At 40.6% G+C, this 26,089-nt stretch overlaps 1 protein-coding gene across 5 annotated transcripts in view; it reads left to right on the top strand.

Moving 5' to 3' along the window:
* LIMCH1 (LIM and calponin homology domains 1) overlaps nucleotides 1-26,089 on the top strand; it is a 438,226-nt gene that overhangs the window by 408,753 nt on the left and 3,384 nt on the right. For 3 of the 5 annotated variants that reach the window (XM_010591430.3, XM_023549842.2, XM_023549841.2), the window contains 9 exons: nucleotides 3,321-3,401; nucleotides 6,796-6,888; nucleotides 7,733-7,837; nucleotides 8,937-9,064; nucleotides 10,846-10,967; nucleotides 13,022-13,145; nucleotides 14,923-15,000; nucleotides 17,038-17,146; nucleotides 19,736-19,838. In XM_010591430.3, the coding sequence (XP_010589732.2) occupies nucleotides 3,321-3,401; nucleotides 6,796-6,888; nucleotides 7,733-7,837; nucleotides 8,937-9,064; nucleotides 10,846-10,967; nucleotides 13,022-13,145; nucleotides 14,923-15,000; nucleotides 17,038-17,146; nucleotides 19,736-19,838 (943 nt within the window). Of the gene's footprint in view, nucleotides 1-3,317; nucleotides 3,402-6,795; nucleotides 6,889-7,732; nucleotides 7,838-8,936; nucleotides 9,065-10,845; nucleotides 10,968-13,021; nucleotides 13,146-14,922; nucleotides 15,001-17,037; nucleotides 17,147-19,735; nucleotides 19,839-26,089 lie in introns of all 5 variants that reach the window. The other 2 variants (XM_023549840.2, XM_023549843.2) reach the window with 2 other exon arrangements.

Here is a 26,089-nt window from a genome sequence, read left to right as displayed (position 1 = left end):
ATTTATTTTATTGTTCTTGAGAATATACACAGCAGAACACACACCAATTCAACAATGTAGAACATGTAGAAATTGTTGAATTGGTGTAAAATCTCTTTCATAATAGTTATCACACTGATTTGTGCTGATAATTAATTTGTAGATACATCTTCCATCCCCAGCCCCACCCCTTCACTCAATTTTAAGCTCCACTAGGCTAAAACAGAACCCTGGGGGCATAGTGGTTAAGAGCTTGGCTGCTAATCAAAAGGTCGGCAGTTCGAATCCACCAGCCAATTTTTTTTTTTTTTTTTTTTTGGGTCACCATAAGTCAGAATCAATTTGACAGCAATGAGTTTGATGTTTTGGGTTAGGCTAGAAGTATCTCTTGGCCAGCTGGTATCCCCACCTGGCCCGGTAATAAGCGCTCGGCAAATATTCCCCAAGGGAAGAAGCAAGGTCACAGTTTGTTCCTTCTTTTTTATGACACTGGCATTTTTCTTCTTAAAATGCTTATTGTTTTTCTCTCTTACTTTGTAAACAAATATTCTACATTCTTTTCTGTGTTTCATCCCTTCACCCCACATTTCGTCTTCCTATCTGCCTTTATCTGCCTACTTCTGACATGACTTATTTTTAAGATTGTTATTGTTGTGTGCAGCCAAGTCAATTCCAACTCATAGCCATCCTATATGACAAAGTAGAACTGCCCCATAGGGTTTCCTAGGCTGAAATCTTTACGGAAGCAGATTGCCAAGTCTTTTCTCCCATGGAGCAGCTAGTGGATTTGGACCTCCAACCTTTCATTCAGCAGCTGAGTGCTTAACCATGGTGCCACCAGGGCTCCTTCTATTCTTAAGATTACTATCTGGTGAAATCTGAAAACTAAATAATTCCTAATTGTTTCTCTTGTTTCCCTACTATTGGATTTTTCCCACTTGTTTCCCTATCACTTTATTCACATATACCCTTTTCCCTGAGAGAGAAGTTCTGAATATTTAAACTGCTTCAGAGTCTTAGGAAACTTCCAACACCATTAAATGCCAATAGAATTTTCCATCTGGGCTCCATAGAACTAATTTCAAAGGTTGTCCAAAGAAATATGAAAAACTTTGGATTATGTGAAATTTAATAGGCCCTCCCTGCCCCCATGCAGAACTTGTCAAAGCCTTTAATATGCTATTGTGCAGTGTGATTCCTAAGAATGGCATATAGGAGGTGTATTTCCCTAACTTATTTGCCCACCTGTCTTGAGTGACTATTTTCAAGGCATTATGGCCATCCCAACCATTTGCAGCATCCACAAGAGTACAAATTAAGATCTATATTCCATGTTTATCAATATATTAGGTATAAATCAAGTGATGCCCGTGGCCTGGCCTGCATTCTCAACCAGGGATCCCATTCCACCTGAAGACCCTCCCCTGGGCTAGCCTAGGTAGGCTCCCCCATTCTACCTGAAGACCCTCCCCTGGGCTAGCCTAGGTAGGCTCCCCCATTCCACCTGAAGACCCTCCCCTGGGCTAGCTAGGTAGGCTCCCCCATTCCACCTGAAGACCCTCCCCTGGGCTAGCTAGGTAGGCTCCCCCATTCCACCTGAAGACCCTCCCCTGGGCGAGCCTAGGTAGGCTCCCCCATTCCACCTGAAGACCCTCCCCTGGGCGAGCCTATGTAGGCTCCGTGTGCCTGAGTGATCACATGGATCTGCTAGGGCAGGGCTGGGCAGAAGGTGGGCCTGGCTCATCCAAACTGAGACGCCAGCGAACCCTGTCCAGCTTCCCAAGCCGCCGGCATAGGTAGATTCTGCCTGCTCCCCTGACCCCCAACCTCCTCCATCCTCCAGCAGTGCCCTAACTCCACCTGGCTTTTCCAGCTCAGAATTCCCAGGCAGTTCTAAACCAAACCAAAACCAAACAAACAGCTCCTGAGTCAATTCTGACTCATGATGACCTTGTGTGCAGAGTAGACTACTCTGTAAGGGTTTCAAGGCTATGATCTTTTGGGAGCAGATCACCAAGCCTTTCTTCTGAGGCGCCTTTGGGTGGGTTTTAACTGCCAACTTTTGGGTTAGCATTTGAGTGCTTAACCATCTGCACTGTCCAGGGACTAGAAAGTTCTAAGTGCCTCCCAAAACTAGCCCATCAGAACAGAGGGAAGGTAGGGAGCTCAGTTTATTAGGGAGCATGGTCCACCTAGGCACCTACTCTGGGCGATTAGCGCTGCAGCCCTCATTTGCTGGTTTCCAGGGAGTGGCCATGATTTCTCCTCCTCCTGTACCCTCTCCGTCCTGTGTTCTGTGTCCTGGGCGCCTGCTTTTGCTCATGCATCCCTCCCCCGTTACCCACGTTCACTTGTTTAGTTACCAAATTCAAAAAAAACTTTACCAAAAAAAAAGGTCTTCAGGTTTGACTATGTGTGTTATGTGGGGCCTGTGGCAGGGGCCTGCTTGCCTGGCTGGGCCTTCTTAGGCAGTACTGGTGGGCCTGGGTGGGTTAAATAACCCACTTTAGGGAAAGCTGGCATAGGAAAAAACAAACCAACCCACTGCTGTCTCCCACTCACAGCAACCCTAGAGGGTTTCCAAGGCTATACATCTCTACAGAAGCAAAAAGGCCACATCTTTCTTCAGCGGAGCCACTGGTGGTTTCAGATTGCCAACCTTTCCATTAGCAGTCCATCGCTCTAACCACTGCGCCACCAGGGCTTTTATAGGAAAGCAAGATAAATATAAAACGTAACCTTTATAGTACTGAGGGAGCCCTGGTGGCACAGTGGTTAAGCACTTGGCTGCTATCCGAAAGGTTGGCAGTTCAAACTCACCAGCTGCTCCGTAGAAGTAAAGACGTGGCGGTTAGCTTCCATAAAGATTACAGCCTTGGAAACCCTGTGGAGCAGTTCTACTCGTTCAACAGGGACAGCAAAGGGTTATAGTACTGCAAACACTACTTCTTATAAAAAGCTGCATATCTGTACAGATCGGCTGAAATAATCAGTCCCATTTGCTCGGCATATGAGACCTAGGGTCAATACGCAGAATAAGCATCTTACACTCAGGAGCATTAATGCATTTAAGAAGTCACATCTAAGAGAAATGAAGCAAAAACTGTCTCAGGCCAGTGGCTAATTACTCCATGTTACCATTAGCTCCAAAACTGCAACTTAGAAGAAAACCAAGAGTGACTAAGATTTCAGAATGGCTTCAGCCAACTAAAGAGGGTCTTTGGATAAGTGAAAGCATTTCTATCTGGGAGCTAGGCTGGAGGCTGATGGTGTTCATGTGCCCTTGCCTGCCCTTGGCGTGCATGGCCCAACTCAGATCATGATTCTGTTTTTCTAAGCAGTTTAAATTCTGGGCATGGAACCCAGAAGAGGAACGCAGGCGACAGGAAAAATGGCAACAGGAGCAGGAACGTTTGCTCCAGGTAGGACTGAGTTGTTGCCCTTTTTTTTTTTTTTTTTAAGATGAAGTTCTTTTAATTTCTGTTACGTCATATAGATTTATAGCACAAGAGATGGATGGGATTGGATTCGTCTCAGAAGTGATGAGTTGGAGTCAATTTCATTGCATGTCCATGTAACAGATTGTCCTGGGTCTGATTCCTCTTGCCGGAGTTACACTGATGAGCAAGAGAGGAAATGTTCATATTAACCCATTCCTCACTCCTCAGTCTCCAATCAAATTCCAGCACAAGAGGCAGTGGGAATGAGTTATTAAAAGGCTATTTGATAGCACACATGTGAAATAAAGGTTGGCCTCAGTCTAATTCTTTGAATAGAAACGTCTTCTCCATCTTTGAGTAAAATCTGCTAATTTTCTGAGGAAATTCTAGAAAAATTCTGGGGGTAAATGTGTCATCTTCATACTGGTTCTATGCCAGTTTTGTAGATTAACAAGGCCTCTGAAAGTAACCCACTAACCTTAGAAAGTAGCCTATGCTGAATACTCAGGATGAGCCAGGCACTGTGGTTGGTGCTTGACTTGACATATTTTGTCTCATTTAATCCCCGTACAACCCTTCAAAGTAGATCTTATGAGCCCCAGTTTGTATTTGAAGAACTGAGGCTTACAGAAGTTAATTTCCAAGGCCAAGCGCATAACAAATATTGAACCCATATTCCAATCCCTGCCTGGATGATTATAAAACTCATGCTCTTTCCACTATACTCCCATTGATAATGATTTTACCGAAAAATGTGAAGAAAAAAATGCTAACCCTCATTGACTGTGATGCCCTTTTGTAGCTGCGTAGAAAGCAATGATTAATGCAAGTTTATTTTACCTTTTTTGTTGTTGTTCTCGTTCTAATCCTTTTGGCTTAATTTCTGGGGGACAGGGAGAGGGTGTTTAGCTAGTTAATCGATTATGATGGAGTGGCTTTAGCTCTGTAGGAGCCCTGGTGGTGCAGTGGTTAAGCGTTCAGCTGCTAACTGAAAGGTCAGTGGTTTGAACCCATCTAGCAGCTTCATGGGAGAAAGACCTGATAGTCCGTTCCCATAAAAAGGTTAGCCTAGGGAACTCTATGGGGCTGTTCTGCTCTGTTCTGTAGGGTCACTGTGGGTCAGAATCAACTCGATGGCACACAGCAATAGGCTTTTAATATCAAAATGTTAGTAAGATCCAGATTGAGCAAATTCCCAGAGCTGGTGGCACTTCTTGGCCCACGGGGAGACCTCAGAGCAGCCCTGGCCATCTGCTATTCTCCAGGATAACCCAGTGCCGTCGAGTCGATTCCGACTCATACCGACCCTATAGGCCAGAGTAGAACTGCCCCATAGAGTTTCCAAGGAGCGCCTGGCGGATTTGAACTGCCAACCCTTTGGTTAGCAGCTGTAGCACTTAACCATTATGCCACCAGGGTTTCCATATTCTCTTGGATATCAGGTGCCATTCCCCAGCTAAATGGTGAACAACCAAGAGTCAGAAGTTCCACAGAATACAGCAGACAGACGAGTGTGGTTCCCATTGTGGTGTGCTATTCCCCTGTGGAAGGTGACCGTGGTTACAGATGCTGGCGTCAGGCATATGTTATGCTCTTGCCCCACCGAATTGTTACTTGGTTTGGCTTCATGGGTAATGGGCTTTGGTACCAAGGTGTTCGTAGGGGAAGAATGTGTCACAGAGGTACTGTATCTTTCAGTCCCTGTATCATCAGTTGACACAAACAATTAAGTTCTCAGCTGCTAACCAAAAGGTTGGCAGTTCGAACCCACCCAGCAGCTCTGCAAGAGAAAAACCTGCTGATCTGCTTTCGTAAAGATTACTCCCAAGAAAACCCCATGGGACAGTTCCACTGTGTCACATGGAGTCACTATGAGTTGGAATCAACTCAATGGCACCCGACAACAACGGTTCATCTTCTTGGTGAGGGGGTACATGATGTGAACCCCTGGAACCAATAAGCCTAAAAAGCTTTGCTTGTTTTTCCAGGTCTTGTGTAGTTTCAGGATTTCTTTCCTCTATTCTGAAAAGCCCGTCAAGTCCTTCTCTGCAATATCTGGTGTCAATAACAAACTTTTACCTGAAGTTAAAGAGCCTGCTAGGGATTAGTAACCTACAGTAGTTTTCCCAGAGCGTTAATAGAAACACCAGGCCCCAGACAAATCCAGTGAAGTCCGTTAGTTCCTAAAATAATGCCATCACAGGTTATACCTGGAGGAAATCTCAGTGCCTTCCCAGCAGAGATAGAAGCACAGACTTTTCTAGCCTCAGGGAGAAGATTGACAATAATCAGCCTAAGATATTTGACTGCATGTGACACACATCAGTGATTCCTTTCTGTCTGTTGTGTTAGGAATGCCATTCTTAAGTCCTCCAGAGGTGTCAGTTCTCATTTTAAGTATTAATTTTAATCTCCACTGATCCATTTCTTTTAGGCAGCTGCCAGGAACTCCAGTCACAGTTTTAAAATCATCCTTGTTCAGAATATTTTTTATTTTTTTCCCCAGAAGTGGTGACTAGCATTTCCTTGTTTCTGTAAACAAGAATGGCAGCTCCAATATTGAAGCATTCTAATGGGCTCTTTAAGAGCTTCTCTTAATTCAGAAGTTACTTAAAGCTAGGAGGATTCCATTTTGGTAGAATGGCTACAAACGAAGAATAATTCAGCTACTCAGCTACTTGTCACCTTGTCCATTTTGGACCTTTCTGCATTGTTTATCTTATAAACCTATATGGTTTTTCATCTTTTATCAAACTCTCCTGGCAGCAATTTATTTCTATTAGCAGAATGCTACAACTCATCTCTGAAGAGCCCAGTGAAAGCAAATCATTGGGTGAGCTTACCTCCTTGGACAAAATCCAAGCAAGATTTTAGATTTTTCCATCTGTCCATCTTTCTCTTTCCGTGTAAGTTGTGATCCAAGCAAATTTCTGCTCACATATCTGAGGGACAATTCTACAAAACACTAACAGCGGAAAGTGCTGTTTCCCTTTGGATTTTTATGTTCCTGAAATGTTTGAATGTCACAACATAGTATCCCTTTTTTACTGTGTGTTTTTTATTTTCACAATATTGCAAAACCTTGTACGTGGTGGTTTGCTGTTGTTGTGTGCCGTCAAGTCAGTTCCGACTCATAGCAACCCTATAGGACAGAGTATAACTGCCTCATAGGATTTCCTAGGCCATAATCTTTACGGGATCAGATCGCCAGGTCTTCTCCCTTACAGAGGCACTGCTAGGTTTGAACGACCAACCTTTCAGTTAGCAGCCGAGCCCTTAACCATTGTCCTACCAGGGCTCCTCATTAGAGGGGGAAAAATTCCCAATGATGTATACAGTTGGCAGTTCAGAAAATTCTGTGGAAATTCCGTAACAGGAGAGATACCAGAAAGAACAGGACAAACTGAAAGAAGAATGGGAAAAGGCCCAAAAGGAGGTGGAAGAGGAAGAACGCAGATACTATGAGGAGGTAGGAGATTTCTGAGAAGAAATTTGACCTTGTAGTCCCAATTTGTCAAAGTCTATCAAACCTCTTTGTGTCTATGGCATGTATATGCATGTGGCTGTGTCTTATTCTCTTTACTCAGAGTGGATCCCCATCAGCCTCCTTAAAAGAGGCAGATCATATAGAATTGAAGGGACGACAAGTCCCCAAAATTTGGTTGGTGGTCAGGGTAGATTGAGCCATGGTCTGGATATATGACATAATTGTAGCTATTATTTAGTCAGATTTGGAGCCTTGATTTATCTTAGAGAGATGATGTGAAAGAATCAATATTTTTTGTTTGCTTGTGGTAAGCATGTTTGGTAGTAGTAAATTAATTTTATGAGGATAATTTTGGTAACGAGTCTAAATGAAGGTACCCTACCACTGCATTCCCAATACAGTACTAAAAAGATCTGGGAGGAAAAGAATTTTGTTTTGCTTTTTAGATAAACAAACCAGACCACACTGGAGAGTCTGAAAGGGGCTACACTTCGTGCATATTATCAAAAATTTGTTCATGATAGAAATTATGAATTTTATCTTCAGCAGTAATTTTTGTGCATGATCAGATCACCAGCAGCATTTCTAATTAGGCTTCTTAAATCACACTAACTAATCGATTCGCGAAGACTTTGTTTTCTAAATTAAATGCTGATTTCTAAATCATTGCCCATCTAGAATTTTATTAAGATTTGCGTGCTTTAGGAAAATGAAGTTGTTTTTTTTTTTTTTTTAACGCCCTGCTTGTTTGCACGTATGCTGAAATTTTTCTCAAAGTTCCCTAATAAAATTTTTCTCTTGGCAAATGTGATTTTTCCTGTTTTAGGAACGCAAGATAATTGAAGACACGGTGGTTCCATTTACTGTTTCTTCAAGTTCTGCAGACCAGCTGTCCACATCCTCCTCCATAACTGAAGGCAGTGGGACAGTGGTGAGACCGTAAAGACCTGTTTGTGAAATAAATAAACATAAGTAGAAGTACAGAACCACAGGCCACATTGTCCGACTAGACTCAATCATTAAATCCAGGACTGGCTAATGCCCTAGGATGATGCCAGCTACTCCAATCCACTTGTACCATCACTGCTCTGGCTGAACCCTAGGGTCATTTCCTGAGGAGTAATAAGTCTCTACACAGGCAGGATCTTCCCTGACAGGCTGACAACCAAAGTCTCTCTCCACACCCGTCTGGCAAGATCCTGGTTAACAAAACCGCATGCTAGAAATATCCTTCTCACCACCAGGTTTCCAGTTCATGCGTTCATGCAGCAGACATTAGTTCTTCTCTGCCATGCCTTCCTGTGCACTGGATGGTAGCAGCTGGCATGCCAGCAATATGCTCTCCACCAGCCTCCATGAAATTGCTTCTAGCCCTACTCCTAATATTACACAAGAACTTTAAGTATATCTTAATGAGCTGGAAAGAGCTAGAAAAGCTGGCCTCCCTCCACGTTATGCAAACAGGGTCATAGAGGTACTAGACAGACATCATACGAAGACCTGGATAAGCCATCAACCGACTGCTGTCGAGTCAGTTACAGCTCATGGCCACCCCATGTATTACACAGTAGAACTGCTCCATAGGGTTGTCTTGACTATAATCTTTATAGAAGCAGATCACCAGGCCTTTCTTCTGTGGCACTGCTGGGTGGGCTCGAACTCCCAACCTTTCAGTTAGTAACTGAGACTGAACTATTTGCACCACCCAGGGACCTTGGGTAAGCCAAAATCTGAATAAAATAACCTGTGGACCCTAGAAAGCCATTTTTCCTGAAATGAGCAATCCTGTAACTTACTTATATTTTTTGGAAAAGAGGCTGGCTAACCAATGCAGTTTTGTCATCATTTATGAGAGAGATACAGATGATGCATTGATTCCAAATAGCTGAATATCAGTTATTGATGACTTTACTGGGTTTTAAATTGTAGGCAACATGATTGAAAAATGCCTCAAGAATCTCATGGCCAGGGATGTGTTGTCAAATGTGTTTAGAAATTGCATTCAGGATTATCCTTGTTCTTCCCCTCAGAATAAGATGGACTTGGAAAGCTGTCAAGAGGAAGGACAAGAGAGAAGGCAGAAGAAACCATTGCAGGAGGGTGACAATGACTTATTGCTTAAGAATAGTGAAAGTGATCCACTGGAGGAAAAGAGGAGGTATGAACCCATACCAGGCTGTCCATCAAAACACATCTCTGCCTGATTACCCCCAGGAAGGGTACTCATGGCTAATGCAAATCATATTCAGCTTTGAAATCATCATTCCAGTAATACAGTGCATATTTCTTAGACACAGTCTAAGAGCTCTGAAGTAAGTGTCCTTCCAATAGTGAATATGAATAGGCTTAGTTTTAAATGGAAGAAACCTTTTTTCAATAAGGAGAGACGGGGTGGGGCGTTTGCTTTGGGAACACTGAGTTTATGTTAATGGTGATGGAATATTTTGGAAAACGATGGTAATAATAATAGCACAACCTGACACATGTGATTAATGTCATTGAATTTTAAATGTGGAAGTTGTGGTGGTGGTGAATTTTTGGCATGTATGTTTTCACCAAAGTTAAAAAAGAGAGAGAGAGACTGTATAGATTGTCAAAGGAGCATGTCGTCTGTTCAAAGCCTTAAACCTAGATATCATTCATCAGAAAGAGTGAATGTGTATGGAGAAAGAGGGATTGAAATGAGGCTCTGGAATCCCACCGTGGTTTTACTGTGGACCTGAACATTGCCAGTAGTATCACCTGAGCTATGAGAGGTCACATTTATTGTGAATGTTAATATAAAGGATACCATACAAACTATGGGTGATTGTGAGTAGTCACACGACCTATGGGTTCCAGTATGTGCCGTGGGAGATCAGAACAGGTTGCTCAGAAGCCCCTGGAGCATTCAGAGCTAGCTCAGACCAGAGGAGACTCTGGTCATAGCCATGGACTACAGTGGGTTTACTGATGCCACTCCAGGCCTAACCTAAAAGGGACCTGTGGAAAGCCCAGGAGGCAGAGTCCACCAGCATGTGTTTTATAAGGCAGGTGTTTGCTTCTGGAGCTTCCTTCAAACCTGTTGCTGAGATACCTAGGCATTGTCATTTTCTTGCACGTGTGTGCACGTACACACTCACACACACATACACACACACAGAGCACCTCTAGAGGAACCTGAAGATACAAGAGCCTACCTGAGTCTCACTTTCAAAGACTGACCAATTTGCAGGGTTGGCTGGGAGCTGAACTCTTCTGCTGGGGCTTTGCTCTGAGAAATCTCCTATGTGTATCAGCTGGAAGACTTGTAGGCTATAGGCCCATGTCCAGAGACTGCAGAAGGCTTTGGTTAGCACATCTGTTTCCAATTAACACTATTTAAAGGGACTTTCCAATTTTATCAAGTGAAAGCCACTAGTCAGGAAGATTTGAATGATGCTGATAAGCATTTTACATGAATTTTTGCTAGCTCTCCAGACGGTCCCTGTTGTCACCAACTTTTCTTTCATCCCTTCTTCCATCTCTCCTTTCTTTGTAGCCAGAATCCAATAAAAAGGCCGTTAACATGAATTAACATGGGCGTTAAAGGTCCTATGTGTCCCAAACGATTCCTTCAATAAGTCCTAATTCTCTTCCGAAAATCTGGGAGATTCCAGTTAGCTCTGATATCTCTTGAAATTATTAGAATGAAGAGCTCTGTGGACAGGGAGGTAGGAAGAACATCAGAAATGATGGTTTCTCAAGCTTATTAAATTGGTGGATGGTGAAAATATATACCATTTTACAGTGTTTTAAATCCATTTCAAATCTAGTTTAATATAAAAAGAATAAGTAAAATTTTTAGTCCCATTTCTTTTTAAAAGTTATTATTAGCACTTCTATGCCTTAAGTAGTAGAACCAACGAGTTCAGCTCTGTTGCTTTTACCTCTGTTCTGAAATAATATTCATTTTAACAGCCTAACTCAAGGGGCCCTGGCTCACTCTGAGAACCCTGTACCAAAAGGAATCCACCAGGACCAGCAACTGGAAGCAGAAGCTGGGGCTCCACACTGTGGGATGAGCCCACAGCTATCTCAGGGTAAGAATGGAGAAGACCAACCCCCGTGTTTAAATTAATGTAAGACTCCCACATCATCCAGGCAGATGTGACCTCTGCTGGCTGCAAGGTTCTCTCTACAGGCCCTGGACTTGGGGCTTATGCTAAACAGTACAGTGAATAAACTTGCACCTAAGTCTACATGAAATCTGTAGGGAGCCAAGGAGACCTCAGCAGCCATTAGCATTTGTCTTAGTTTCCTAGTGCTGCTGTAACAGAAATACCACAAGTGGTATTTAAAGAACAGAAATTAATTTTCTCACAGTTCTGGAGGCTAAAAGTCCAAATCAGGATCTCAGCAGTGTCAATTCCTTCCTTCAGAAGACCCCTGGCATTCCTTGGTTTTTGGCGATCCTCGCATGGCATCTGTCTTCCCCAGTATGTGCAAGCTTATCTCTAAATAGTTGCAACATCATTTTCAAGGGTTTCTAAAGCTGAATGAGGAATGACTTAGACAAACCCTACTGAGCAAATTAAAGTTGTACTCTAATTGACAATTAATATTTTATGTGCACATTTGTACATTTGCCTAACTACTTTCCTAGGAGTCTTTGATTTTGAATTTCATGTTTGTGTATTTGATTTTGCTGATTTGTTATTTTCCCACTAAGGAACCTTTGAGAATATTTGCTGCTGGCAGGTGAATTTGATGTAGCCTAAAAATAGAGGGATTATATAAAGAGGTGGTGTTGTTAGGTGCCATTGAGTCGATTCCGACTCATAGTGACCCTACGTACAACAGAACAAAACACTGTCTGGTCCTGCACTATCCACATAATCATTGATGTTTGCAGCTGTTTCTTCTCATTTTGAGTCATGCCACATCAGTGTCCTGAAAGCTTGACTCCATCCACATTGTTAAGGTCAACACTACTTTGAGGAGGCAGCTCTTTTCCAGTTGTATTTTGAGTGCCTCCCAACCTGAGGGGCTTATCTTCCAGCACTGTGTCAGACTGTGTTCCGCTGCTATTCATAAGGCTTTCTCTGGCTAATTCTTTTCAGAAGTAGACTGCCGGATTCTTCCTCCTAGTCTGTTTTAGTCTGGAAGCTCAGCTGAAACCTGTCCGCCATGGGTATTTGAATACCAGTGATATAGCTCCAGAAACCCTGGTGGCATAGTGGTTAAGTGCTACAGCTGCTAAGTAAGAGGTCAACAGTTCGAATCCACCAGGCACTCCTTGGAAACTCTATGGGGCAGTTCTACTCTGTCCTGTACGGTCGCCACGAGTCAGAATCGACTCAACAGCGGTGGCCCTTTGGGTTTTTTGTTGTTGTTGTTGTTGTTGCATAGCTCCCAGCATCACAGCAACATGCAAGCCCCCACAGTACAACAAACTGACAGACAGGTGGGGGATATAAAGAGAAGGATTGAGCTAAGAGGACCGAAGGAAGACAGTGATAAATGTGCTTATAGCCAAAACAAATTTGGCTGAGCAAAGAAAAAATTAGTAATGGTGGAATTAATGAGTTTGGCCATGTATGTCTTGGCATATTGCCTGTTCCTGTATTTACATGGGTTAATTGTAACATGTAAGCACAGATTTGCATGTGTTCACATATAGAGATATCCTATGGGTTGAATGCCATTCAGGTACCCAATAGATAGCCATTCAGGTAACCAATAGACTTAAACCACATCACAGCGGCATAAACCCGTAGGTCAGAGAAAGCAGTTGTTTTCCACTGTGTTTGAGGAATTGCATTTCAAGCTACAATTGATTGCATCCACTCAAATTTGCATTCTCTACTGAATAAAAAGTCAGTATTTTTAAGTGTTGTTATTATTATATGAGGAATCAGTGAGGTGAAAGGGTCTGGTTCCTTTGTTTCCAGGACTAATTCACAGCACAGTGAATAAACTGGGCATTCCTTCCACCATGTGCCCAGGGCTTACAGGAAGTCTTGTGAGACCTCAGCAGGCGTTAGCACTTTATAGAAAGGTGGCTTACTAAGCACTAAGGTGGTTCGACAACTAACAACAACAAAAAGATGACTAGCTGCTGGACACTAAGTTTATGCCCTTTGCTTGGCCACAGATCCATCCCGGAATCAGCAGGTATTAAACCCACCTACGCCCATTTCAGAAGATGTGAAGCCAAAAACTCTCCCACTGGATAAAAATATTAACCATCAGATTGAGTCTCCAAGTGAAAGGCGGAAGTAAGTAACCAAATAAGATGGAAATGGAGTTCCTTTATTAATTTATTGACTTAGGGGAAAAAATGAAAAAGTGAGATAGCAAGATGTCAGCAGCATCTTCGTGCCTTCTCTTCATTTAATGTCATTTACAAGGTAATACATATTTATAGAAGGCTGGGACAACATTCCTGGCAATTAAATATTCACCCTGAATTTCTTAACCCATAGGAAGAATCTGTAGGCCTGTTGTATTAGTAATTTATTTGAGTTAAATTGTCTCAGAGCCTACTGACAAAAGTTCTTTCAAGAAAAAAATGTCCTTCTGTCATTATCACGCTCTCTTATTAAAGTAGCTATACTAGGCTATCTTTTAATTTTGTAAGATTTGTGTTTTTACCATAATAATAGTTCTTATCATTTTTAAGCATTTCAATATAACAAACACTGTTTTGAAGGGTTTGCATATATTTCTCTCTTCTTTTCATATATTAACTCACTGAACTCTGCCAATAACTTTCTGAAGTCAATGTTCCCATTTTACAGATGAGGAGATAGAGGCTCAGGGAAGTTAAGTAACTTACCCCAAAGGACTTGGCTGGTTATACAGCAGAGGAAATAAAAATGAATCCATAGTTCCACAATAAGATCATATTTGAGCCAAAGGCTTCTTATAACTACAGTTTTAAAAATATCCCATTTGTTATAATTTAACAAATCATCAGGAGCCAGGTAGCCTGGATTCAAATTTTCCTCTGCCACCTGCCTGTATAATAACCTTGAGCGATTTATGCCTCTATTTCCTCATCTATAATATTTTTTTATATATATAATATGGGAATAATAATAGTATCTACCTCATAAGGCTTCATGCCTGGCCAAAAAAAAAAAAAAGTACTGTGTAATGGATGATGGTGATGACAATGGTGATAATGATAACCTATTTATAAGAAAAAAATATTCACTTTTTGCCTTATTTTCTCATTACATTTTGATTTTTCCTAATACAGTGCTTGAACTCCTTCCCCCTTATTTCTCATGTCCATCTTGTTTCATTTCTGTATGTCTGTACGACACTCGCCAGAATCACAGAAGTAGTCATCATTGTTATTGATTATCACGGTAGTATTCAGTCTTTCTTTAAAGCAATGGTCCCTATAGTGTATGTAGGGTCTTACATGAGAATGCAAAAGAAGGGAGTTTGGGTGGGTAAGGGGCTTGGGTGTTAATGGTGAAAACACAGTCAGAAGACAGACGTACTCATACTCTGTTCACATCTGCGTTGGTATTTCCTCATTTTCCTCGTTCTTTTCTGTGTTCCACCCCTTTCTTTGTAAATGAAATCAGTTTTTAAAAGCAAGAGCCCAGAACTGACAGCTTAATCACAGGCAGAGTTCATGGGCAACAAAGAGCACCTGGACAACCGTTCTAGGAGCACTCTACCATTAAGTCCATAATTTTTATATCTAACTGCATGCAGAAAGCAGGTTGCAACTCAAAGAAACATCTTAGCAATTTTAACTCAGCAAAAATCCTGGCAAAATAAAGATTCAAAAAACAGTCTGTCTTTCCTGTTCACCAGTGTCAGCCTGGTTTTGATCTTATGTAGCCAACACATATACAATCCTTGCTAGGTGATTACTATTTTTCTCCTTTTTAAAAAATTACCATTAGGACACTCTACAGTCTTCAGTTTGGTTGCCAAGGAAGGTCGATTTTTCTTACCTAAAATATTTTTTGTATGTGTGGATTGGGCTTCTCTTACCTTGTCATAATTTTTGACTCTTTTTCCACATTACAGGACAAGCCCTCAAGAGAACTTCCAGGCTGGGCATTTGTCCCCCTGCTCTCCCACCCCTCCTGGCCAGTCACCAAACAGGTAAAGAGGTCAGCGGGACTTCCTGAGGCTGCTAGGTTTTATTTGACTATAGCTGGTGAAGCATAATCACAACTGAATTAACCAAAACTAAAACCTGTTGCCGTCAAGTCGATTCCAACTGATAGTGACCCTATGGGACAGAGTAGAACTGCCCCTTAGGGTTTTCAAGGTGGATTCGAACGGCCAACCTTTTGGTTAGCAGCCGAGCTCTAAACCACTGCACCACTTGCCAAATGATTTGTCCATCCACATCTCTTCACACACACATGCACGCGCGCACGTGCGCACACACATACAGGAGGAAAGAAAACATTTCCCATCTGCCTGCCAATTTGCCAGCCCACAAAAGAAAAAGTGAAGTGTGTGAGCCACAGGGCTTTAATTACATTGTGTGGAACCTGCAATCTAATAGTAAAATCTCCCAGACAACTTCTGGGCTCCTCAATCGGCTCCTTTCCCTCCAAGACGGCTCAGTGCTCCTAGGCAGGACCTGCTGATGGCTCTTCCAGAGAGCCAGGCAGAGGCTAGAAAAAGAAACTTCATCTTCTCATTTAACCCACTCCAGCTCTCTACTGATTGCCTCTGGACCGTAATTGGGCCCCAAGATATTCTTAAAAGCTGCCTGAATTTCCATTCACTGGTGAAACAAATTACTGAGTACTCTGAGGTTCTCTTTGAATTTAGAAATTTCATTTAACTCCTGGATAAGAGGGAAATCCTAATAAATAGAGTTTGCTTGGGGCAATTCTTCCTTCCTCTTTTCTATTGTTTTCCTTTCTGTGCTGCCGTCCCTTTGTACCCCGTTGACTTTTAAATGATACTGCATATTTTTAAAGTTTTCTGTGTAATTCCAAGAGCTTCTCAGACAATAGGCAGTATTGCAATCTGATTTTTGCTCTGTGAAAGCTGCTTTAAGATAACCAAAAAAAAAACCCGAACTTGTTACCATTGAATCGATTCTGACGCGTGGCCACCCTATATGACACAGTAGAACTGCCCTGTAGGGTTTCCAAGGAGTGGCTGGTGGATTTGAACTGCTGACCTTTTGGTTACCAGCTGAGCTCTTAACCACTGCACTACCGGGGCTTCTATTTAAGAGAACAACCATCTAATATCAGATGGACTGTTGACCATGTCATCCCACCTGGTGTTGGACTGTTGAGTTTGGTTCTAGTCTACTGGTGGACTTTGTTGGAGGTGCTGTGGGAATATAGAGATGAGGTAGATACAGCCATACACCCGGGGGCTTACAACTTAAAATGTCAAGTGCCCAAATCATGAACTCGTAGCATGTTTGGACTAGAAGAGGCCATAGAGGTAATCCAGTCTAGTCCCCTCATTTCAAAGGCAATAGAGAAACGCAAAATGACTTCTTTATATCAGACCACAGAATTGATGACAGAGCGAGGATTTAATTCTGGGTCTTAGGGTTTGGATCACATACGTCTGGCCGGTACCTATTCTATGTATCACAATTCTCAATATGAAAACAATTTTTTTTTTTCTTAACAAGTAAAAAAGAAATGCCCTAGTGGACCAATGATCCAACTATGAAAAATTTTAAAGCTATGTTGAAACCTTAGTAAAGCTAAGCTTAAATATCTTTTAGGAGTTATGAGAATATATGATAAATATGCTGAATCATCTCAAGGCATTTGATCACTGTGGTTGAACAGACTACAACACAAATTTCTTGGAACAAATGAACACATACACACATACTTGCATACATACGCACACACACACACTCACCAGATTCATATCACAATAGTAAAAAAAAAAAATAGTACCCTATTGTATTTAGTCTAGCAGTTGTCTATAAGCTATACCTGATATTTAATTCCTGTTCATTATTGATTCAATAATTTTCATTTCATTTATGATAAAAATGTGACCTGTGGGAAGAAGAATATCTAGCAGAGAAGAGGAATATCTCTTTTGCAGGAGGTTACATATTTGTGTATTTGATCAGCTATTCTAAACTGAAAATTTAATTTTATATGTGTATATATATATGTATTTTTTTTTTAAATCTAGGTCTATAAGTGGGAAGAAGCTGTGCTCCTCCTGTGGCCTTCCTTTGGGTAAAGGAGCTGCTATGATCATCGAGACTCTTAATCTCTATTTTCACATCCAGTGCTTTAGGGTATGTACTCATCACTCATCTTATTAAGTGCAACATCCTGTTATCTTTTGGCATCCTCTGTACTAAGAAATATCTCCTGGAAGTCCTGAAGGCCTTTGCTTGTGAGGTTTCCCCCTCTAGGTTGTGTAGAAGCATGGGTGGAGTACAGCCTTTAGATAAAGCTCTCCTATCATGCACTGCCCTGGAAAGTTGGCTTAGAAGAGACTAAACAAATGTGTGCAGTTGATGTTGTCTTTACACAACAGCTTTTGTTGATAACGCCCATATTCTCTAGTAGGTAGCTGAGAATGTGACGCTGGGAACACACCAATGCTTCCGAGTCTTATAGGGCCATGTATATTTATTTGGAGTATAATATCTTTGCTGATTCTTGAACTCTTGTGACTTAATGTCAAGGTCATTAGTCTTTGACCTAATGCAAGATTTTCTGCCAGTTACATGAGTATAGCTAGCTGCAAAGTTTTAAATCTCGGATTGAATGTGTATAATTTCAGATTGAATATCATTCCCTGTAAGAACCTGCCCTGCTTACTCAGATTAAGTCAGTTGCCTTTGTTACATATTCTTATAGAACCTTTCCTGGCCCCTATTGCTCGTTACTAAATTCTTTAATTAAGACCTATCTCTTCAAATAGGCCATAAACTCCATAAAGACAGAATCCATGCCTGTCTTGCTCACCACTTTTGCCTCTGTACCTAACAGAGTGGGTGCCAATAAATATTTTTAGATGAATGAATTAATGAATAAACTGCAGATGAGGAAGCCTAGATTCTACTTAGTAGGTGAGCTAAACAGTGAGTTATACTTTATTATAAAATTCACAGGTTTGATCATATCAGCATTTCCTGTCTTTTCTTGACTCATGAATACATTTCAAATTAATATGTAATCACTGAATCCACACCTTGCAGCACTGAATAAGGGTCACCTCTTTCTTTGCATAACTCTGGCATGCTTCCTTTTTTCTTCTTGACTGTTTCCATATTTATTGTTTGTAGCTTCCTGGGCTATAAAGTAGATTTGTATAGGTTAAAAATGACTCTCACTTTGCCTATATGCTAAGTGAAAGTGAGTGAAATCATCCCCAAATTATTAATTTAATGTTGACAATCATTTGAAAGCAAGACATAACAACAACGTGAATACTTACTATAGATTCAATGTATCAGACATACTAGAATGAGAGCACAGTTTTCCATTTCCAAATTTTATTTTATTTTTATAGAGAATAATTTCACAAAAGGCAGCCAAATATATTCTCATTGTAAAATTAACCTGGATGATATATATCCTAAATTATCTAGAAGAGCTTTGAGGCTTCAGGAATATATACTTTTTTTAATTTCATGGTAATGCAAAGATGTGTTCCAGCACCACATTTTGTTCTCAGAAACTTTACCAAAGCTGGAAATAATGGAGGTGGCAGAGGGTTTTTGCAGATTCTCAAGGGATAGAATACTGGCATTCTTAGCTGTCAAGGCTTTTATTTTCTGTAATCATTCACTTCCTGGAGCTAGTTTGATGCTTTAAGGTACATTCTTAGATTTATTGCCCACCCTTGTGATGGAGCCCTGTTGACGCAGTGAATAAGAGTTTGGCTGCTAACCAAAATGTCAGCAGTTTGAATCCACCAGCCACTCCTATGGGGCAGTTCTACTCTGTCCTATAAGGTCTCTGTGAGTCAGAATCAACTTGACAGCAACAGATTTGGTTTTTTTATTTGTTTGGTTGGTTGGGTTTTTTTTGTTTTTTTCTGTTTTTAGATGTAGCTGAAGCTTATAACATAATTTGAATGAAGCCGCCCCCGTCCCATATGGATTCAGGACCCCTTCTCCTGAGTTGGGTCCTAATCCCCCAGCAAGAGCCTGGTGTCTTGAGCAACTCCCCCTGCCACCTTCTCTGGTACAACCAGATGGTATATCCTTCAATCTCCTTCTCTACACAGGTTGACTTGGCTAAAGGAAGTTCCTTTTCTAGGAGATTTGTTACTCTGGGCATCAGTGTCTTTAATGTGGAAATATAAAGTGGAATGACTATTACCTATAATTCTGACCTGGCAGAACTTACCAACAATACTGAAAACATCTAAAAGATTATTTGCAAAGAAGTCTCAATTGATAATTCATTGGCCGTGTGTTTATTGAAAACCACCATGTTTTAATGTGTTTAAAATGATTCTCCCATCTTGATGGAGAAACAGTGAAACAGTGTATTATAGAGGGTGAGAGCATAGGCTTTGGATTCAGTGCGACACACCACCACTTACGAGCATTACAACCTTGGACAAGTCAACTAACCTCTCTGAACTAATGTGCTCCTCTGTGAAATGAAAGGAGTTAGGGTAAAATCCTCAAAGTGTATTGTTGCTATGTAAACCAGCTCTTTGGTATAGCACCTAGCATGTAGGAGATGCTCAACAAATATGCAGACTGTAGAAGTGATTAGTGTTCTAGTCGTGTAAACAGTAACTAAGCGGTATAAAGAAACAATTTCTCCTTAACAGCACCACCAACAAAAATAAAATAAATTATAAAAGAAAGAAACAATTCCCCATGTATCTTATGGCTTCTGTTTTTCTTCCCCTCTAGTGTGGAATTTGTAAAGGACAGCTTGGAGATGCAGTGAGTGGGACAGATGTCAGGATTCGAAATGGTCTTCTAAACTGTAATGATTGCTACATGCGATCCAGAAGTAAGTACGGGGGAAGAGTCTTGAGATAAGTGATGCAGTCATATGCCCTTCCTAGAACCCAGTTTAGGAATTCAGCATTTCTCTCCACGGACAGTACTATCTTGAGGAAAACATTTATTCACATCTGTCGTTGTTGTTAGTTGCCATCTAGTCATCTCAGACTCATAGTGACCTCATATTTAACAGCAAAGCATTGCCTAGTCCTGTGCCATCTTCATGATCATTGCTGTTTGAGCCCCTTGTTTCGGCCACTGTGTCAGTCCGTCTCACTCAGAGCCTCCCTCACCTTTGCCATCCATCCTTTTACCAACCATGATGTCCTTCTCTAGCAATTGGTTTTTCCTGATGATGTGCCCAAAGTAAATGAGGTGAAGTCTTGCCATCCTTGCTTCTAAGGAGCATCCTGGTTGTATGTTTTCTAAGGTTGCTATCCATAATGCTTTCACTGGCTAATTTCCAAAAGTAGATTGTGCCAGACCTTTCTTCCTAGCCTGTCTTAATCTGGAAGCTCTGCTGAAACCTGTCCATCATGGGTGACCCTGCTGGTATTTGAAATACTGGTAGCATAACTTACAGCATCATAGCAACATGCAAGCCACCACAGCACAACAAACTGACAGATGGTAGTAGTATCTGGGTAAATCTAGGTAAAAGAAATTAGAAAAGGAAATAACCCCTATTTAGCACTCGTTTCTTACTAGAAGTGATTGCTACAGTATGCACATATTCTTTCCATCCAGAAGTACGTTAACACACCAGCAGGTAAAAACTGCAGGCCAACTTTTAGACACTGCCAGAGCTCACATGTTATCAGGAGGGACCAGTCCCTGGAGGACATCATGCTTGGTAAAGTAGAGGGTCAGCGAAAAAGGGGAAGACCCTCAACAAGATGGACTGACACAGTGGCTGCAACAGTGGGCTCAAGCATAACAACAATCATGAGAATGGTACAGGACTGGGTGGCGTTTTGTTCTGTTGTGTATAGAGTCGCGATGAGTTGGAACCAGCTCAATGGCACCTAACAACTACACAGCAGAGCTCACCGTAGACATTCTGGTGAGGCAGAAGGAAGATATCAGGTCTAGGAAGAATTATTCATTTGTTGAGGCATACCTTTAAAGACCAGCGCCATTTGGGAATGGTTTACCTGTGAAGAGTGGCTCTTGGCTGTTTATCAAATCAAGCACCATACTCCACATGCCCTACATTCAGGAGTTTGATTACATAATATGGTTTTGTTCCCAACTAAATTGAAAGCTCCTTAAGAGAGAAAATGGCTTCTGAGCCTCTGTAAACTGCCACTCCAATACCTTAGTACACAGTCACAGCTGCCTTGGAGCTTCCCTGAACAGTCGACCCTCCCATTTTATATCTGAGCCTCCTAATATAGAAAGTTCTTGTTGGCTTCAGGGACGCCAGAGGGTGCTGTTGCCCAGGTGCTGTTTAGAAAATCTGAATAGCCAGTGGCTTGCCTTGAAATCCTTCCTCAGTCTCCAACATTAAGTATAATCCTTATGGTGGATAACCTAGACAGCAGGAGATCTTTTAATGCAAATTCATCAGTCAAAAACCCTTTCTTTTAAGAAGAAAAATATTAAGTGAAGAGAAGGAGTTTGAAATTCAAGAATGTTTTATTATTTCTTAAAGTAAGTTAAGTCATGTTTTTACAGCCCTTATGCATTTTTTTTTTTTATGCATGGTCTCTAAATCTGCGAGGCAGAAGTCTTTAAGAGTAAAAATTGTTTTAGACCTATGGTTTTAGTAAATTCAGAGGAATATGCACCCACCGAATAAAATGATGGGTTTTAAAAATTAAATCAAACCCAAGTGGTTTCGATTTATGATGAACATTGGACTTGGGGTCAAATAGTTCCAACTTAGAGCTGCTGCCATCAACCTGGACTGTTTATACCACAATTCGAGTTTTGTTTGTTTGTGTTTGTTTTCATATACTAGACAAGAAAACTGAAAACCTTGTCTCCCAGGTTTCAAAATTATTTTTTTCCTATCATCTTCGGCAAGTTAAGCATTTTTTTCAGCCTTGGTGAACCAGCTGAATGTGAATCACAGAACCAGAAGAGGGCACTGTTAGGTTGCAGGACCGACCGTTGAGCCAGATGGAATTTCTTTCATAATTTAAAGTGTTGGAAGGATGCCAGCAGGGAATGAAACTGAATCTACCTCTAGGTGACAGTGACCTCTTTTGATCCAGATTTTTTTTTTTTTTACTTGAGAAGTTGGGTGATTCATAATGACTTCTTTTGGGAATGAGCTTTCCGGATCTAGGCCAGGAATTTTTCTCTTACATATACAAATATAAAGGCCATCTCTATTAACTGTTTTTAATGCCAGATCTAAAGACAAGAATCAATAAAAATAAATAAATAAAGACAAGAATCATACAGTTTCTGTAACATTCTCATAAGATGGAAAATAAGAAAATGATTTGAAGGCAGTCTACAGTTGTGTTTTTTAAGTTTTTAATGCACTACTTTACTAGAAATTATTAGAATACTGAGAAAGACAAGGAAGAAAGCAAAAAGGCCCAATATCTCTCTGATTAAATAACCTCTGTAGAAATTCAAAAGAATAAACAAATGAAAGTTACAAATGGTATCTCATCTGGTTGGCTGCTAACCAAAAGGTTGGTAGTGATTCAAGCCCACCCAGCAGCCTGGTAAACTGCTCCCGTAAAGATTACTGCCAAGAAAGCCCTATGGGGCTGTTCTACCCTGCAACGCACGGGGTTGCCATGATTTGGGGGCCAACATGACGGCAGCTAACGACAATAGCAACAACAATAAATGGTATAAGGTTAGAAAATTTTCAACAGTTCAGAAAGATACCAAATGAAAAGGGAAAATTCCCAATTAGACATCATAATCACTTTCTGATATCTTCATTGGACAGGGGCAGAATGTATGTTTGTGTATATGTACATGGACATGCACACACACACACACACACACACACAGGTACATAGGTGTGTGGTGCATCTGTGTGTGTGTTCTTTCACAAGCTGATCGTATATTCATGGTGTTCTGTACTTAGTTTTCGTCATTGTTTTTACCTCATGATATGATGTCTTGGGCAATTTTTATGTATTAGCACATTCTTTCTCAACATTCTTTTTAATGGCTGCATACAATCCCATTGTATAGATTTGGCATAATTTATTTAACTGATTTTTGGTGGATGCACACTTTGGTTGTTTCCTGTTTTTTTAATACTACAAAAATATGCTCCAATGAACGTTCTGCATGTATATTGATGAATATTTGAAGGCATCTCCATATGGTAGATTCTGACCAGTAAGAAAGCAGTTCAAACCCACCAGCCACCCCCTGAGAAAAAGAGGGGCAGTTCTACTCTGACCTATAGGGTCACTGTGAGCTGAAATCGACTCGACAGCACGCTGGTTTAAGCAGTAATAATACTTCTGAGTTACAGGGCATGTGCTTTTTAAATTTTCATATACCTTGTCTAATTATCCTCAAAAAAAGTTGCACCCTCCCCCCAAAGTATATAAGAAAGGCTCTTTTCCACATTTATGTCAGCTCTGAATATCAGCAAGGAACCCTGGTGGCACAGTGGTTAAGTGCTCAGCTCCTAATTGAAAGATCCGTGGTTTGAAACCACCAGCCACTCCATGGGACAAAGATGTGGCAATCTGCTTCCATAAAGATTGCAACCGTGGAAAACCTGTGGGGCAGTAATTTCCAATTCACTGGGTGGGAAAAAAAAAAAAAAGATTCATTGCTTTGATTTGTATTTCTTTAATTATAAATGAGTTTGAACATCTTTTTATATAGTTATTGGCTGTTTGTATTACTTTTCTATGAAGTGCTTCTCTACCTGAGGGAGACCTGGTGATCTGCTCCTGTAAAGATTAAAAATAAAAGATTTTTTATTTTATTATTATTATTACTTTTAAAGATTAGAGCCTAGAAAACCCTATGGGGCAGTTCTCCTCTGTCACAAGGGATCACCATGAGTTAAAAATCAACTCAGCGGCAACTAACAACAACAACATCCTGTACCCGTTTTTTCTGTTGGCAGCTGATTGGTATAAGTTCTTTTTAAATTAAAGATACTCCCTCATTGTTGTATTTGCTACATTTTGCAGTAACTGTTGGCCTTTCCGCTTCCCGATTTATCATGCAAAAGATTTTCATTTTAGGATGTAGATAATTAAATATATCTTTCTTTTTATATTTTGGATTTTGTATCTTAGAAAAACTCACCCTACTTTCACTATTCCAAGATTATAAATAACTTTAGCTGAGATTTCTCCTAGATATTTTTGTTTGTTTTTCACATGTAAATATGTGATCATCAGGAATGCATTTTGGGGTAAGATAGTCCAGCTTTATTTTTTCCCCCAATTAGCCAGTGGTGAGAATATCATTTAATGAATAATCCGTCTTTTTTTTCCCCCCGCTATGCCACCTTTATCATAAACTAAGCCCATACATACTTGCATCTATCTCTGAATGTTTTATTGGATTTCATTTACCTATTCTCCAGTGTCTGCCTTAGTTATTGTAGCTTTATAATATGTTTTAATATTGGGTAATAGTGGCCACCCTCTCTCTCATTATTTTTCCCAAAATTTTCCTAATTTGTCTCTCATGTTTATTTTTCCACATAAATGTTAGTACCATTTTAGGCCAAATTTTAATTAAGTCAACACGTGACAAGAAGAATGACCAGTATATCTGAGACTACTACTCATTTCTTTAGTGGTGTCATAGAAATAAATATCCTTTAGGGGTGAACGGGTGGAGGGGACGGGATTACAGTTGGCTAAAAAAAAAAAAAAAGTATAAATACATCTGAATTGGTTGAGTATACCATAGATGCAATAAAAGAATCAGAATTGGAAGAAATGGCTAAAAATCATTCTTTTTCTTTATTTTTATCTGAGTTGAGAAGATGGGAGATGGATGGATATGAGGGGTGGTTTACATCAGAGGCATTTGAAGTGAAACGAAATAATTTTATTTTGTAGAATAAAACCTGAATATATAATCCTATTTTCTCCAAGTAACTAGTCACATGTAAATGAAATTTTTCTCTTGGAGGGAAAAATAGCATAACAGCATATTAAAATGCAATTCCTAAAAGCAATGTAAACAGTTTTTAAGTTCATATGTAAATGGGAATGGAAGTGCAAAACAAATTACCTGTCACAAATCAGGCCTTCACATGTTTAACTTGTGCCATTTGTGCTTGAGTGTTGGATGACTGTGTCTTGGTACATGGTGTTCTGTGCCATCATTCACTCTTGTGAAATGCATTTAGCGCTAACTCCCCAGGGTCTTTTCCAGTGTTGCAGTAGCCTCATCACAACTGTAGGGCCTAAATGAAGGAAAAACCTTGCAAAGGCTTCAGCAAGAAATATGGAGCCCAGATCATCCTTTCTAGATAGTGTTGCCAGATAAAATACAAGATACCCAGTTAATGTTTTCCCAGTTAAGTTTGAATTTTAAATAAATGATGAATATTTTATTTAGTATGAATATGTCCCAATATTGCAAGCTCTTTCCTTAACGCAGTGGTTTTGGGTTTTCCTTAACGTAAGTATGTCCCAAACATTGCATGGTATATACTTACATTAAACAATTATTTGTCGTTTATTTGAAATTCAAATTCTACTGAGTGTCCTGTATTTTTATTTGCTAAATCTAACAATCCTATTTCTAGGTCATGTGTCAAATTCCTCAGTTATGATGTATTTATTCTTAGAGAACCAAAAACCTAAAGAAACTGAGGAAAAAGAGATTATTGTTTTGCTTATTTGCCTCAAAAGACAAAGTAAAAACTCAGTGAAAGTTCATTTGGTGTAGGGTGAAATCCACAGCATTTCTAATCCAGGGCTTCAAACTAGTTTGCACCCCTGCTGAGAATTTGCATTCCTAACAAGGTACCAGGCAATGCTAATACTGCTGGTTAGGGAGTAGGGAGCAATTCTGAGAGCCACTAAACCAAAAAACCAAACTCGTTGCCCTTGAGTCTACTCCAACTCATAGTGACCCTATAGGACAGAGTAGAACTGGCCTATAGGGTTTCCAAGGAGCTCCTGGTGGCTTCCAACTGCTGACCTTTTGGTTAGCAGCCGTAGCAAAAACCCACTGCTATCAGAGTCGATTCAGACTCATAGCGACCCCATAGGGTTTCCAAGGCTGTGAATCTTTATGGAAACACACAGCCACATCCTTCTTCCACAGAGCTGCAGGTGGTTTCAAACC

The sequence above is a fragment of the Loxodonta africana genome, chromosome 5 (assembly GCF_030014295.1).
Source record: "Loxodonta africana isolate mLoxAfr1 chromosome 5, mLoxAfr1.hap2, whole genome shotgun sequence".
Classification (NCBI taxonomy): Eukaryota; Metazoa; Chordata; class Mammalia; order Proboscidea; family Elephantidae; genus Loxodonta; species Loxodonta africana.
The sequence above is the reverse complement of the archived record's forward strand: the minus strand, read 5'-3'. Positions and strand labels throughout refer to the sequence as shown.